The 13,912-nt window shown below is 38.3% G+C and overlaps 1 protein-coding gene across 19 annotated transcripts in view; it reads right to left on the minus strand.

The window, feature by feature from the left end:
* DTNA (dystrobrevin alpha) overlaps positions 1–13,912 on the minus strand; it is a 227,335-nt gene that overhangs the window by 94,824 nt on the left and 118,599 nt on the right. For 17 of the 19 annotated variants that reach the window (XM_039379767.1, XM_039379769.1, XM_039379770.1 and 14 more), the window contains one exon: positions 5,712–5,779. In XM_039379767.1, the coding sequence (XP_039235701.1) occupies positions 5,712–5,778 (67 nt within the window). In that variant the 5' untranslated portion in view covers position 5,779. Of the gene's footprint in view, positions 1–5,711; positions 5,797–13,912 lie in introns of those variants that run through there. The other 2 variants (XM_039379773.1, XM_039379766.1) reach the window with 1 other exon arrangement.

Consider the following 13,912-nt stretch of genomic DNA (forward strand, 5'->3'; position numbering starts at 1 on the left):
ACAGAGAGAGTAGAGAGGAGTGAGGAATGAGAAGGGGAATGTCAAGAGCTACAGTGTTAAAAGACTTTTATAAAGGAAGGCAAGGAATAGTCAGCCCACTGTGTCTGTCACTTTGAAGAACAATCTGGCCAAGCTGCAGGCTAAAAGACACGCTGGCCAGGCTCCAACAGCTCCAACAGGCAAAAACTCATTCTAATTTTAATATTTAACAAAAAAGCTCAAAACAAGTATCTTTAGCTGACATGCCAGATCAGAACAAGGTATTGCCAGCAAACCAAATCAGAAAAAATACCATGCCATAACATAAAGGCTTATGGCTATCTGCAGAAGGGGGCAAAAATAATGCAAAGGGTGCAAGGACTTTCTCCATTTTCCAGAGGTTTATTCTCTGCAAGGGAGAACTCAAGCTCTCTGCTTCAGACAGTTTGGCCTTGCCTGCTGCAACTTCAAGATCTGGTAAAATTTGCAAAAGCATCTGTCCTGGAGATGGGTACAAACTAGTTGGTAGCTACCTCTCATACAACCACCACACAGAGTGACCTGGATGGGGGCAGAATGTGGCACAGTGTCCGTCAAACATATCCAAACAAGGTACAGTCATGATGTAAAAGAAGTGGAGTGAAATATGCTCTAGCTTTTACACAAGCCTCCTAAATGCTCTCTTTAAGATTCTTCTTGACATGATTCGACTCAGCTGTACTGCTGTACATGTGGCCATGTCGGCATCTGTAGCAGGATGCTCTGCCTAAGTGGGGGTAAAGCAGCTTGAACTTTCTCCTATTTGCAAAAGTTATCAGTGATGGATGGAGAAGGAGGATCACGCTGCTTTTGGTTGTTGAAGAATGCTGAGACCAGGCTGACTCCACAATCCCAAAATTAAACATTCTGAGGATGTGAAAAACAGGGTCTCCTGACAGAAACTGACACTGGTGAGGATGTGGCAAAAAAAGTTCCCAATAAAGGAAGCAACAAGTCATAGAACTGATAACTTATCTTAAATTGCTGAGCTAAAGGCTGCTGAGCCGGCACAGGTAGCCTAGAAACATTTGATTGACCGTCAATCACTTTGTACTACAAAAGCTCAGTCTTACTTTTTAATGGCAGGGACTTCTAACATATTCCTTCTGGAGGTGTGTGTGTAGATTCCTCCCTTGAGGACGGATGCCTCAAAGTTACTCCTCGAGGCCAAGTGAAAGAGATTTGCCCACGGTTGTTGGTATGGGTGAGTAACAATCTCTACTTACTAACTATTAAGCTAGCTTTGAAATTATTTATTTAACAGTACCCTACATTAATAGTTATAACTATCTATATTGTATGGTAAATAATTTTGATTAAAGTATTTTAGTCTAATTATTATCATTGTAATAAATTTAAATAAGTATTTATTTTATTCACATAAATTTATTTGTTTTGCCATCCTTAATCCTGCAGGACAAAGTCATATAAAGGTTCAATTACACCTATATAATCCTTTAGACATAAACCACTGCCTAAATCTGGGACTAGGATTGGATCCAGCTGTATCCAGATGCCTCTCCGAGAAGGAGATTAGAAAGTGAGGGGTTCCTTTCTGCACCTTGTGACTCAGGGGAAGGGCTTCCCTGATAAGCCTTGTCCAAAGCTTCCATTCTGCCTTTTTCACCCACACCTTCTTAAACAACCTGTCATCCTTTGGACTCAAATTTTTCAAATGTGCTCTGACCTACAAGATGAAAATGAGAATGATACTCTCCCCTCTACCCAGATTCTACTGTTTTCCTGACCAGATTCTCCCACACCATCTTCCCAGGGCTCCCAGCTGCTCCCTTTTGCCAGTTAGCTGTCTTACAACAACTGCTCCTGGGAGAAATTACCCTTAACTACTTACCATCAGGTCAGGGAACTATTTTTGTGCTTTATTGTTAAAATTATACAAGGTTTTCTCTTCTCCATTAATATCTCACTGACAGCTTTTGGAAAATTTCTTTACTGGTAAAGGGGAAGATAGTGCTTACAACAGTAAGACTTTCCTTTTTAATAGGACAGATGAGTAAAATGCATATAACTTTTTCCCTCTTAACTTTAGTGAAAGTTACTAGAAAGTTTCCAAAGCTCCTTTATAAAAGGCTCCTTCAACCTTTTAAAAAGATTTAAAGAGTCAAAGCAAAGGAGACTCTAGCTCATTGAGTTTTTGAGTTGCAATATTAATACTAAATAAATTAATTTGTAGACAATAATGTAGCTTTTTTTTTTAATATTTGCACACACGGTGGATGGTATCATTTTGATACTATTTGCGGATTAGTGTTGCTGATAAATCCCTGGAACTAGCAATTTAATTTTATCATGATTCACATTTTGCCACAGTCAGAGATCTATTTGTTAAATAACTTCTGTAGAAAAGTGACATCACTTACATGGAGAGTCCTGAAAAACAAGTGGAAAGATATGTGGGACTGAGCATGGCAAACAAGACACTGGATTTGTCACTTCCCTTCAGTATTGTCAGTGGCTTTTCCTTCCTTCTGCCTGCAGGCAGTGCTTCACTCTGTATTCTTTGAATATGATCATGTCATGTAACACTATTTGCAGTTTGCAAAAATAACAAAGGGAAACACTGCAAGCTTTGGCTGTTGTTTTCTTGCTGGATAACATGTGACGGCAGCACAACAGTGATGTACATCCTGAACTCTTCATCAGTCTGGATATACCAGAGCATGTCAGGTAAGACTAAGGTAAGACTAAGACCTAGTGATTTAACGTCCCAATAGGGCATTTTGAGTTGTAAGACACAATTCAACTCTACAGAAGAAGATGATGATTACGATACTAATTCACAAAGGTTTGTACTTTGGAACTAGAAATGTGCCTCTTCTGAATGAAAGTAAACAAAAAAGTTGAACTGAATCTCTCAAAATACAGGGAAAATCACAGTGGCCCGAATTTAAAGTCAGAAAGTCAGAGTCAAATCCTTCTGTTCCTTGTTAAGGACAAATTTCTCACTTAAAAAGGCAGGAAAAGTTGGATTTTTTTTTTTCTTCTTAAAATTTTCCCCCCCTGTCTTGTGTAGTCTGGAACATGACCCACTTTCTAAAAGCATAGCAGGGTTTTAATCACAGGCTTGCAGATGCAACTGCAAGAACCTAAAACACTGGAAAAGATCTTTATATTATGAATTTTCTTCCTCTGATATTGGCAGCTTGTGAGTTTTAACTTTTTACCATATGCTTATGTCTGTCATAACGTTAAGAAACTTCACATGGCCCGCAGTACGTAGGACGTTTGGAGCACATGATTTTTGTTAAACTTGTTAAAGTGTGGGCTTGCACACAGATGAGGGCACCTGAATGCAACCTCAGGGTGAACTTCTCTTTCAGTGAAGCACAACCTTTACATACAGAGAAATTCAAGGGACTCTCAAAATGCAAAGTTCAGAGTTTCATGAATATGGACATTTATTTCTTTGCCTAAAATACATTTAGTTTTTCACAAAGACTTAATATTTTCCCCTCTTTTAACCTAGTTGGAACAGTGGAGGAACGGAGGCAGGCAAACAGAAAAGGGAAGCACACGTGAGATAACCCAGACTCAAGTAAATATGTCAAAATACTAAAACGTGTAAGAAAAAATAGTAGACTATAACTACTCATGTACAGTACGGGAAAACAGTCCTTCCTCTGCCTCCCACCGCTGATTTTTGCAACACCTCCTTAACTCCTCCAAAACAACCCAACATTAAAACAGCCTTCAAAACTGTGGGAACAAACCATAAATCCTTACAGCAGTGTCTTAAGCATTTTAGGAATATTTCAAAGTAATTGAAGTTAATGGTAGTTGTGCCATTGACTTTAGCTGATAAAAGCTCAGGTCCCCTCTATAATTCTAATTAAAATTATCGTTTGTTCTCATAATGGACAAATCCATTTTTTATTCTGGCCAAAGAACATCCCTTTCCTCCACTGGTCCAAGAAGTTGTACACAAGAGACAAGTGAATCATAGAATATTCTGAGTTGGAAGGGATACACGAGAATCATTGAGTCCAACACCTGGCCCTGCAAAAATCAAAAAAATCACACCATATGCTTGAGAGTATTGTCCAAATGCTTCTTGAACTCTGTCAGGCTTGGTGCTGTGACCACTTTCCTAGGGAGCTTGTTCCAATGCCCAACCATGCTCTGGGTAAAGAAACTTTTGCTAATATCCAAGCTAGACCTCCCCTGACACAGCTTAATTCCATTCCCTCAGGTCCTGTCACTAATCACCAGAGAGATCAGTGAGAAATACTCATTTGAGTTACAACAGTAAGCCCTGTAGGATACTAAAATAATTAAAGGGCACAACAGAGCTAGTGGACACAGTGGAATGGGACAAGACAGTTCTCTCAGTAGGCCATCTGAATGAGAAGTCTTTCATTTGGAGAGCTCAGGAGCTCAGGTGTAGGGCTCACTCCTGGAGAACAGTCCTGAGCACATCCAATTCACCAGCACAGACCTGGCCTTTCTGTATGCACAGTAACTCAAGTCCCAGCAATGCTCATCTGCAGTCTCCCACCAAAGATGAGGGAGATGTCATGTCACTGTTTCTACATTGCAGGGGATAAACAATAGGAAGCTTAGTAATTACAGACAAAACTCCATTAGATCTAGAAACAGAGTGACAGTCTCAAACTTCATGTGTAATAGAATTTCCTTGAGAAATGGTGCATTGGTTATAAGAGAAATAAGAGATGGCTGTCAGGAGAAGTGCAGGAGTATTGTTGGTACATCTCTCACACACTATTCTAAAGGGAGCACGGAGCTTCACTAGAAACTATAAATAATATGCTGAAGTGGGGTATGAAATCCTTGAGTCCCTGTACTGTGTGTCTGGCTGGGATGCAGTTAACTTTCTTTATAGCAGTCTGCATGGTGCTGTGTTTTAGATTTGTGGCTAAAAAAGAGTTCATAACACACTGCTGTTTTAGCTACTGCTGAATAGTGCTTGCACAGCACCCACGCCTTTTTTTCTCCTATTTTGTCCCCTCCTAGAGTTGTCTGGGGATGGGCAAGAAGTTGGAGGGGACATAGCAAGGACAGATGGCCTCACCTGGTCAAAAGTACAGTCATATAACGTCATGCTCAACCATAAAACTGGGGTAGGGAAAGATGGGGTGGGGAGTTTTGTCTTCCAAGGCAGACACTGCTCGATGACTAGCTGGGGATCAGTGTGCTTTTGGGAGGTGGTGAATGACCACCTTTGCATCGCTTGTTCTTGAGGTTTTTTGTAATTTTTTTCCTTCCCTGTCATTCAACTATCTTTATCCCAAGCCACGAGTTTGATTGCTTTTGCTCTCCCTATATTCTTTCCCATCCCACTGGGGGATGGCTGGGGATTGAGCAACTGTTCATGTGGGTCCTAAGCAGCTGGCAAGGATCAACCCACTACAGATACCCCAAATAAAAGATGTAGTCTTTTGGAGACCTTTATCCCTCTTCATTGCTACCTGTGTATTGCAGCATCTTCGTCTCAAGAAGCTACTGACTAAAATAATACCATCAAGAAAATCTGATGTAGAAAATCCCTTTTTCCTGTTTGGCCAAATTAGCCCATTTTCATGCAGTTTTGGTCTCACAATATTAAATCATTTGTGCAATGGAGATTTGAGGTGGAAAGCCTGCATAAACTTTACTGACACTGCATAGCAACTGGCTTGGTCTATCACAGCAAAACATTTCTAGGAAGTACTTACGCATTTCTGCAAACAGCTGCCTTCTTTCTGCCATGGTATTTCCTCTTTTCCCACAATCTTCAATCATTCTGGAAGACAAAATCATATGAAAACATTAAGTATTATTCCCAGACTGAACATACGTACATAAGCATCCAAAATCGATCCTGAAGAACCTTTGAGGTTGACTGGTGCTCCATGTGTACCCAATGCCTTTTGCCAGCCTCCCTGTGGCGTGGTTTGTGAAGAACCTGGTCCCCAAATTGTCCTCCATTCCCTAGACTCTGCTTTCCAGCATTTGTTCTCCCCCCGCCCCTCTCTCCCAAAGGCAGTGTTCAGTTTTTCTGCTTGATGTAACTAACTGGCTTACATAATACAAGCTCTGAAATTCATTTTATGTTTTCTTAAATAAGGAATCTTCAGTTTAAATTATGTAAGAGAGAAAAAAATCATAAAATATTTGGATATTATTTTATAGTCTAGAAAATGACTTTCTAGCCAATTCTGAGTGGAGGAGACAAAAAATCCCAAACAACAGCAACTAAATCTCTACTCCACAACAAAATACCCTCTATTTACTCAAGCAAACATGCTCCAAATATTCATTCAAATTCAAGACCCGTATCGCCAATTAAATGACTTTCAGCAAAAGGCTCAGAAGTAAGAATATATTTTCCTTCAGTTTTCAGATATAAAAATGTTCTGAATATTTTGAAGAGCACTACTGCTGGATGGAGCATAGAGAAACGAGACAGCTTTCTTCACAGCCAGCATTCAAACCATAAAAGACTAAAGCCTTCAGAGTAAAGATAAACATTTATAGCAGCACTAGCGTCAGCATCACCACTTCCTATGGGTAATCACTCTGGCGAACCAATATCCCTTCCTCCCTGCCAAGTCTGGTTAGGGCTTCTGACCCACATGTTAATCTACATCCTCATATCAACCAGACTGTGTAAAATAACATCAAACTACCTGGATTATAAAGGATATGCTCTGTAGAAGCCTGCAATCAAAAATATTGCACCACATCCCATAGCAAACCCCCATATGCATTCAACAGGAAGGATAAAAGTACTGGATGCTTAAGTGTACCATCACCAAAGAACAAAAGATAGAAAACCAGCTTCCTTTTATTTCTCAAAGAAAGAAAGGAAATCACATAAGAGGTGTTTTGCTGTGTGCAGGTTTTTTTCCCCTTTCAAAATGCACTGATCAAATGAAGTGGTGGGACATTATAATTACTTTTTCCAAATAGCCTATTCAATTCTCAGAGTACTGATAAAGACTCTGCTAAAGTGCTATCTTTGGTGGACATTTTGTGATGTGAGCAGCAGTCCCACTAGGAAGGGGACAAAAGGTATGGCTGCAGCCTCTCTGCAGGGATATTCAAGTTCACCCTTATGCTCTCATTCGGCCAGGAGTGATATGGATGTGTGTAGCATGGCATTAACTCTGAACTAACATATCCTGCCTTTCTGCAGAGACAACAGCTCTCAGCATAGTGCTTTACAGAAGTGGTCACACAGCCTCTGATCTGGAGGTAGCTGGTGTCTTGCTAGCTTGGAGGTGTCAGGGAAGACTCACACCTACCTGCTAAACAAAATACACATCAAGATATGCCAGACCCAACCAGCATCCTAATTAGACAGCAAGAAGTAATATATTTTTTACATGAATCAGCCTTAAATCTCTGCCCATAAAAAATTAAAAATAATGTAATTTCACTAATACTAGGTGTCAAATTTGCCATGGCAAACAACCAGATCTTGTAGGAAAGGTGAGTTAATAAAGCTCTTTGAAAAGATTGTATCTTTTACCAGGCAGGGCAGTTGAGTGAATACTCAACTAAAATACAATTTTAAATTAACACTGATTATTTGTAGAGTTGGTCATAGGCCATCATAATTTTCTCTGACACGTCCTACATTCAGAATTATTCTACGATGTGCAGCTTGTTTTCAGACTGCATACTACTCATATTATTTGACTGAGATTGGGTTAATTTCATTTTGATACAAGGATTACATCCTCTTCTTTAGGTTTCTTGATACAATTTACACTTAAATCTTACAGATTTTTCTCCATTTAATAATTTGCTGTTTTCATTTCACCATTGTTCTCCATCATTCATAAAACAATCACTGTCTCACAGCGACTGCCACAAACTTAATTGAAAACTTTATCAAAAGCAACTTTATTCTCACTTCCCTCATACTGCCATTTGGAGAAAAATATTCCTTAGCTATTGGTTTTAGATATCTACAGAGCATCCACTGGAATGTGGCTTACTCACCATGCAGAAGAATTTTCCCAGTCAAAATTAAGTAAAAAAGGTACTTTTCAAATCATGCAAATTGTACAGCAAGTTCTCCACTTCCTTCAGACAGTCCATTCCTAAAGTGTCCTTTCAGTGGGCTAAAAAAATCTTTAACTGGTTTTCTCTTTTTTGCACTTCATCTTCCCTTTACTTTCACTGATTTTATCTCCCTTTATAAAAATGTTCCCTGGACTTGATCATCATTTTTCAGAATGTCCCCTTATCTTCTGAAATTGAATCACCCTTTTCACTGATGGGGCTTATGAGGATTACCAGGCCTGATAAATAACTTTATATTTATAAACACACAACTCAGGCTTCCTTGGAGAGAGAAGAAACTTTGTATTTATATTTTTAAGACTCTTCTGGCACTAGATATTTTTGCAGATTTTCAAGTAGCCTTCATCCCAAATGACAATACTAAAATCTTCTGCAACAAGGTAAATGCCATTAAGCTAACCAGAACATTAGGGGTGGCAGTATTTTCAGATAGATACCTTCTATTCCTCCTTCACACCTTTTCCCGATAGAAGAAAAATAATAGATGATGCTCATCAGCATTGTTACTTTCGAGTCGCCATTGACAAGAATTCACTCGACCGTGTCTTCCAAGTTTTTCACATGCATTTTTAACTTTAGAATGTGCTACAGCCCAGGCTCAGCTAATGCTGTTGGTCATGGCGCTGGGTATCTCTCTTTCCAGCCCTGTTCCCTGTGATCCAGCTCACAGGTACATAGCTCTGCTCTGTAACTCAGACTACAGAGACTCACGCTTTGAGCCTGGGATGAGTTCAGCTCAGTCCCTGGGGCTGGCCCTGAGCATAATTTACTACAATCATGTTCCAATATTTTTTATTTTGCTCAGAGCACATCAAGTCAGGGGAAAAGAGCAAATCAGAAAGCAAACTTTAAAAAACAGAATAAATTGCCAGAGACATAATTTTGAAAAATAATAATTAATGTATACTTTTCTCATAGTAGGGAATAGATTATATTTGTCTTCTATGGATCCCTTCCACTATCTTTTTCCCTTCATTTTTCTCCCCAGGAAATAGCTCCTCCATTGCAGGTAAGGAGAACACCTACTGCGCATCTAATTAAAATTCTTGTCACGAGCTAATTAGTAAGGTACCAATTAGTATGGTATTAAGGTTTCAATATATTACAGACATTCCAGAGCAGAAATCGTTCCAAGCGTAAGGTTTCCAGCATCTGAAAAAGACACTGTGTTTCATTTTTACCCATGTTTCAAGCTGAAAACTTATGACATTAGTAGTGCTAGAGAGAAAAGAATAAATAAAGGAAGCATGTAGTTTGATTGGAACTATTTTGACTGCAATTTCATCTTCATGCTTATCATGTATCAGAAGCATAGTTGGTCTATTTTTTAATATACATTTTTGGTTTATAAAATCTGGGAGGGAATATCATATAATATACATAAGGTGAGAACTAGAAGCCTCATTTTTCTTTCCTTTGCTGTTGTACTGCTTGAATTATGAGTACTGTTAATAATCTCTCTCGCACATAAATGTTTTTCTTGTTTTAGTATTTATAGGGTACATAGTATATTTTATTTAAACCCTGTTTTATGTCATTCTTCTCACAAATGGTATATTTCCAGTATATTGCCATTTCTTGAGCTATCTCTGTGCAAAATAAAAGGAATGCCGGCTACAATTAAATCACTAGCTCCAAAATAACAATCTGTCCAGGTTTCAGCTGGGATAGAGTTAATTTTCTTCTTAGTAGCTGGTACAGTGCTGTGTTTTGGATTTAGTATGAGAATCATATTCTTAACACACTGGTGATTTAGTTGATGCTAAGCAGCCAAGGACTTTTCAGTTTCCCATGCTCTGCCAGCGAGCAGGTGCACAAATGGCTGGAAGGCAGCATGGTCAGGACAGCTGACCCAAACTGGCCAAAGGGATGTCTCATACTATAGAGCATCATGCCCAGTATATAAACTGAAAGGAATTGGCCAGAAGGTGCCGATCGCTTCTTGGGGATAGAATGGGCATTGGTCAGCAGGTGGTGAGCAATTGTATTGGGCATCACTTATTTATCTCCTGCTGTATTCCTCTCTCTCTCTCTCTCATTATTATTATTATTATTACTATTATTATATTTTGCTTTGTTTCAATTATTAATCTGTTCTTATCTCAATCCACGAGTTTCACTTTATTTTTTCTGATTTCCCTGCCACCAGGGGTGAAATAAGCAAGCAGTTGTGTAGGACTTAGTAACCAGCCGGGATTAAACTTAGTTACCATCTGGGATGACACCACCAAAAGAAGCAATTGCCTGTATACCTGCAGAAGGTGCTCCCCTCTGGAAAGTTCCATACACTTCCCAGGAGACTGTCAAAAATTCCTGACCTAACATGCGCACACACAGTTTGATGAGTCTGAGAAAAGCCACTCCATTAACACTTCCACAAATCCCTCTCCCGTTTGTCTGTGACAGATGAGGTGCCCCAGGGAGGCAGCATGCATGCCGGTGAGGAAAACTGCCCACTGAAATTGGTTAATTCTGGCATGAAAAATTTATCCAGTCCCATGTGATGGTTGTGACGTAGCTGCGCATTCGACAAAAGAGGCTCCGAATCCTGGCCAGTGACACTTCTGACAGTCTTTCAGGCTGGATAAAAGTTGTTTATTCCATTGAAGCACTCCCAGAGGAAAAAGAGGAACACTTGTCTCTGCCCCAGTCTTGTCCAGTTGAGCTCACTGGGGCTCTGAAGCTCTTACAGCGTTTTGGGACGCAACTTCTAGACAGAGGTTTTGCACGACAAGACTGGTAAACTCAACAGTGAGTATCTCGAGATATCACCATTCCTTAGAAAGTATCAACCAGGATCAAGCATTCTTTATCTGAGCAATCTGCAGTTCCCTAGTGAGGAAATCTTGATTTCCTGATATAGACAGCTATTTTTTTTTCTTCCATGAATGTCAAATGTTAGATATTCACTTTGGTATTCTTGGGAATTAGAAACATTATGATGTAGAGAAATGTACTGGTTTCTCAGTGGCTATTTTTTATGCAGTTGACAAATCTGATGCTATTTTCTATGCAGCTATGGTCAATATTTAAAGCCAACTTTGAGCAGACAACTACCATTTTTCAGCAGCACAGGCTTCTTGTCTGCCATTGCTTGGGACAGTTTAATCAAAATGCCCTCCATACATAACAAATTGCTATTTTTTTTTAGGATTTACCAGCATCAGAAATTTAGATTTATGAAAATGAAAGAGTGTGCTAGGGTCTAGCTTACAGTGACTTTATGAGGAACTTAAAAGCTGTAGTCAGCAGCTAGGATTGGAGTGCTGTTCATGCAGAAATCGTAAAAATATGAGAGAGAAGATTTTCTATAGATTTTTTTTTTCTCTTCTCCCATTTTCTCCAAATTCAGCCCTCTTAGGTAGATACTGCTCAGCTAACTAGAAGAGCTATGCCTGCTTATTTCAAAGTGAATTTGGACTGGAGAACAGAGAGTTAAAAGGGACAGTGAGTGCTAGATAAAACCATATTTGTGAAGCCATCAACCTCAGCAATCCTTGTAGTTAATAATGAGAATCATGAAGGGCCATTTCAGAGCCCTCTTCCCCTTAATGGATTTATTGGTGCCTTATGAATGTCTTGTTCCACATGTTTTAATGAAGCAGATCCCTAATAGGTCTCTCTCAGCTTTACATTTCAGGACTAATCTTTGGCACTGTAATAAAATTGGTCAATGCTCTTTCCTGAGGCTAGGTATAATTGCATTGCACTAACAGTCCGTGCTTGTGTTTTATCTAGATAAGCTTTTTACAATGGAGAAGGAAAACAAAAGCTGTTGTTAAGTTCATCTCCAACATTTCCAGCAAGTCAGTCTCTTCTAATTTTTGTCATATTTCACAAATTTAGTATTAGGGAAAAAATATCTCTCTTGATTTACTCCTTTAGTGAAATTTGTCTTTTGTTTTTAAGAAGGAATTTTCCAACGTATTTTTCATCAGCTCCCCTTTTGGGAGCTTCATATCCTTAATGGGAAACTGTCAAAAATGCCTAATAAGGCACTCACTGCAACTCATTTTCATAATGCACAGTTCTTCAAGGAAGTTTGAATGCTACGCAAATCTTATCTGTGAGGTCTAAAAAACAAGTGTGAAGAGATTCATTACTAAAAAAACGCAAAAACCCAAATGCTAATTTGGGGACAGAAAACATGAGAGTCAAAAGAGACTAATTTCATATTTAATACTATATAGAATCAGCATTCTACCAGAGGATGCTAGGACAAAGGAACTATCAGTCCTTTTCCATGTGCACTAGGCATTAACAAGTTTAGGAATTCCAAATGTTACTAACTAGGCCAAAATATATACCAAAATCCTTATTTTTCTGCTTTTCATGGGTACTTGTACAGTATAATTTTCCACTTTTCTCTGCAACATGAAGAACTTCTCTTAGAGATTTGTACTATTCCAGACATAAAAGACATTTAAGAAAACGAGTACTCAAGACTTAAAATATATATGTGAAACTTTAAAAAGCTGTCTTACAGGCATTTTTTAGATAAATTTTTCTGGTCATGCTCTTTTTGAGTCAGCCTTTCTGACACTACAAGAAAGTACTCTACTGGATGAAACACGGAAAGAAAACTAATTTTTCATCCTTTGAGAGTATAAAATTATCCAATCAAATAATTTTGGTCACCCCTAAAAAACTTTTTTCCAGTTAACTGGTACAGATTTAAATATAGCTTTTCAAAGTTTGAATCAAATGCTATAATAAAATTATATTTTGTCTAAGTTTTATTAAATATTTTAAAACAAATACAGCAGATACTGACTTCCTTTACACTCAAGCACAACATTTCAGAGCCTTAATGCAGTTGAGGGGTAGTTAGACATAACCTCCACTAATAGTAATTTCTTTTTTGTTACACTCAAAAGACATTCCAGAAAAAGAAGAAACCCCCAAAACTCACATACAGAAGTTGATGATATACAACACAAAATCTGCTTGTCTGATGTCTTAATACTTTAATGGAGTTTTGCCATGCCCTCATTTTGGAGCTGGATTTCACCCACATGGCAGTTTTTCCTCCAAAATAAGTTTAGTGAAAATTATTTTTCTAAACCCCAAGATCAATAAAGAACTGATGACCTTTGAACACTCAAATTTGCAATTCTACTTCTTTCAGTAGTTTAGGCAAGGTATAATTCATATGGAAAACTGTAATGAAACGCAAGGGATAAAAAGTTATAAGGACTTTCTCACACAAAACATTTAATTGATACTCTGATACTTTGGTAGTCTGGTCCTCTCTCTGGTCTTTTTATTTGCCATTGTAGAGGCACAAAGGAGGTTGCAGGATTTCAAATATAATTAAAATCCTACTTAGTCAAAGGGATCTTTCAGTTCTCCTTGTGCTGCTGTAATTAAACCCAAATTTATTTGAGTAAGCTGTCAGTGATACAATTGTGTTAGGAATCATTTCCTGGCTTCTGCCAATTTTAATAATACAAGTTGTCAGTTTTTGTAAATATGGATTTTATGATTATTTGCTGTAACCTAGGACAGTAGGTACTTTCATCTCCTTAGAATTATAAAAACAACTAAATAAATCAAATGGTAGCTGTGGGAGAAGAGACATTCACAGGCAATTGAAATTATTGAGATCCTTTGCATGTATTGTGAAAATCTCACTAAAACTGGGTACTGTGAGTAAGCAAACAAATTAGTTAATAGAGAGGTGGTTGGCTTTTGTCATTTTTCCTGATGAAAAGTTTTGGCACCCAAACAATTAATGGAAGAGCCATTGATTCAGAGAAGTTGAAAAAAAACTTATCAGACATGAAGAGTTTTCCATTATTCAACTGACAATCAAGAAAAATTTAAGCTTTTTCATCCTTAT

This window comes from Pipra filicauda, unplaced genomic scaffold (genome assembly GCF_003945595.2).
Source record: "Pipra filicauda isolate LSUMZ 115617 unplaced genomic scaffold, ASM394559v2 scaffold175_size1500280_pilon, whole genome shotgun sequence".
Taxonomy (NCBI): Eukaryota; Metazoa; Chordata; class Aves; order Passeriformes; family Pipridae; genus Pipra; species Pipra filicauda.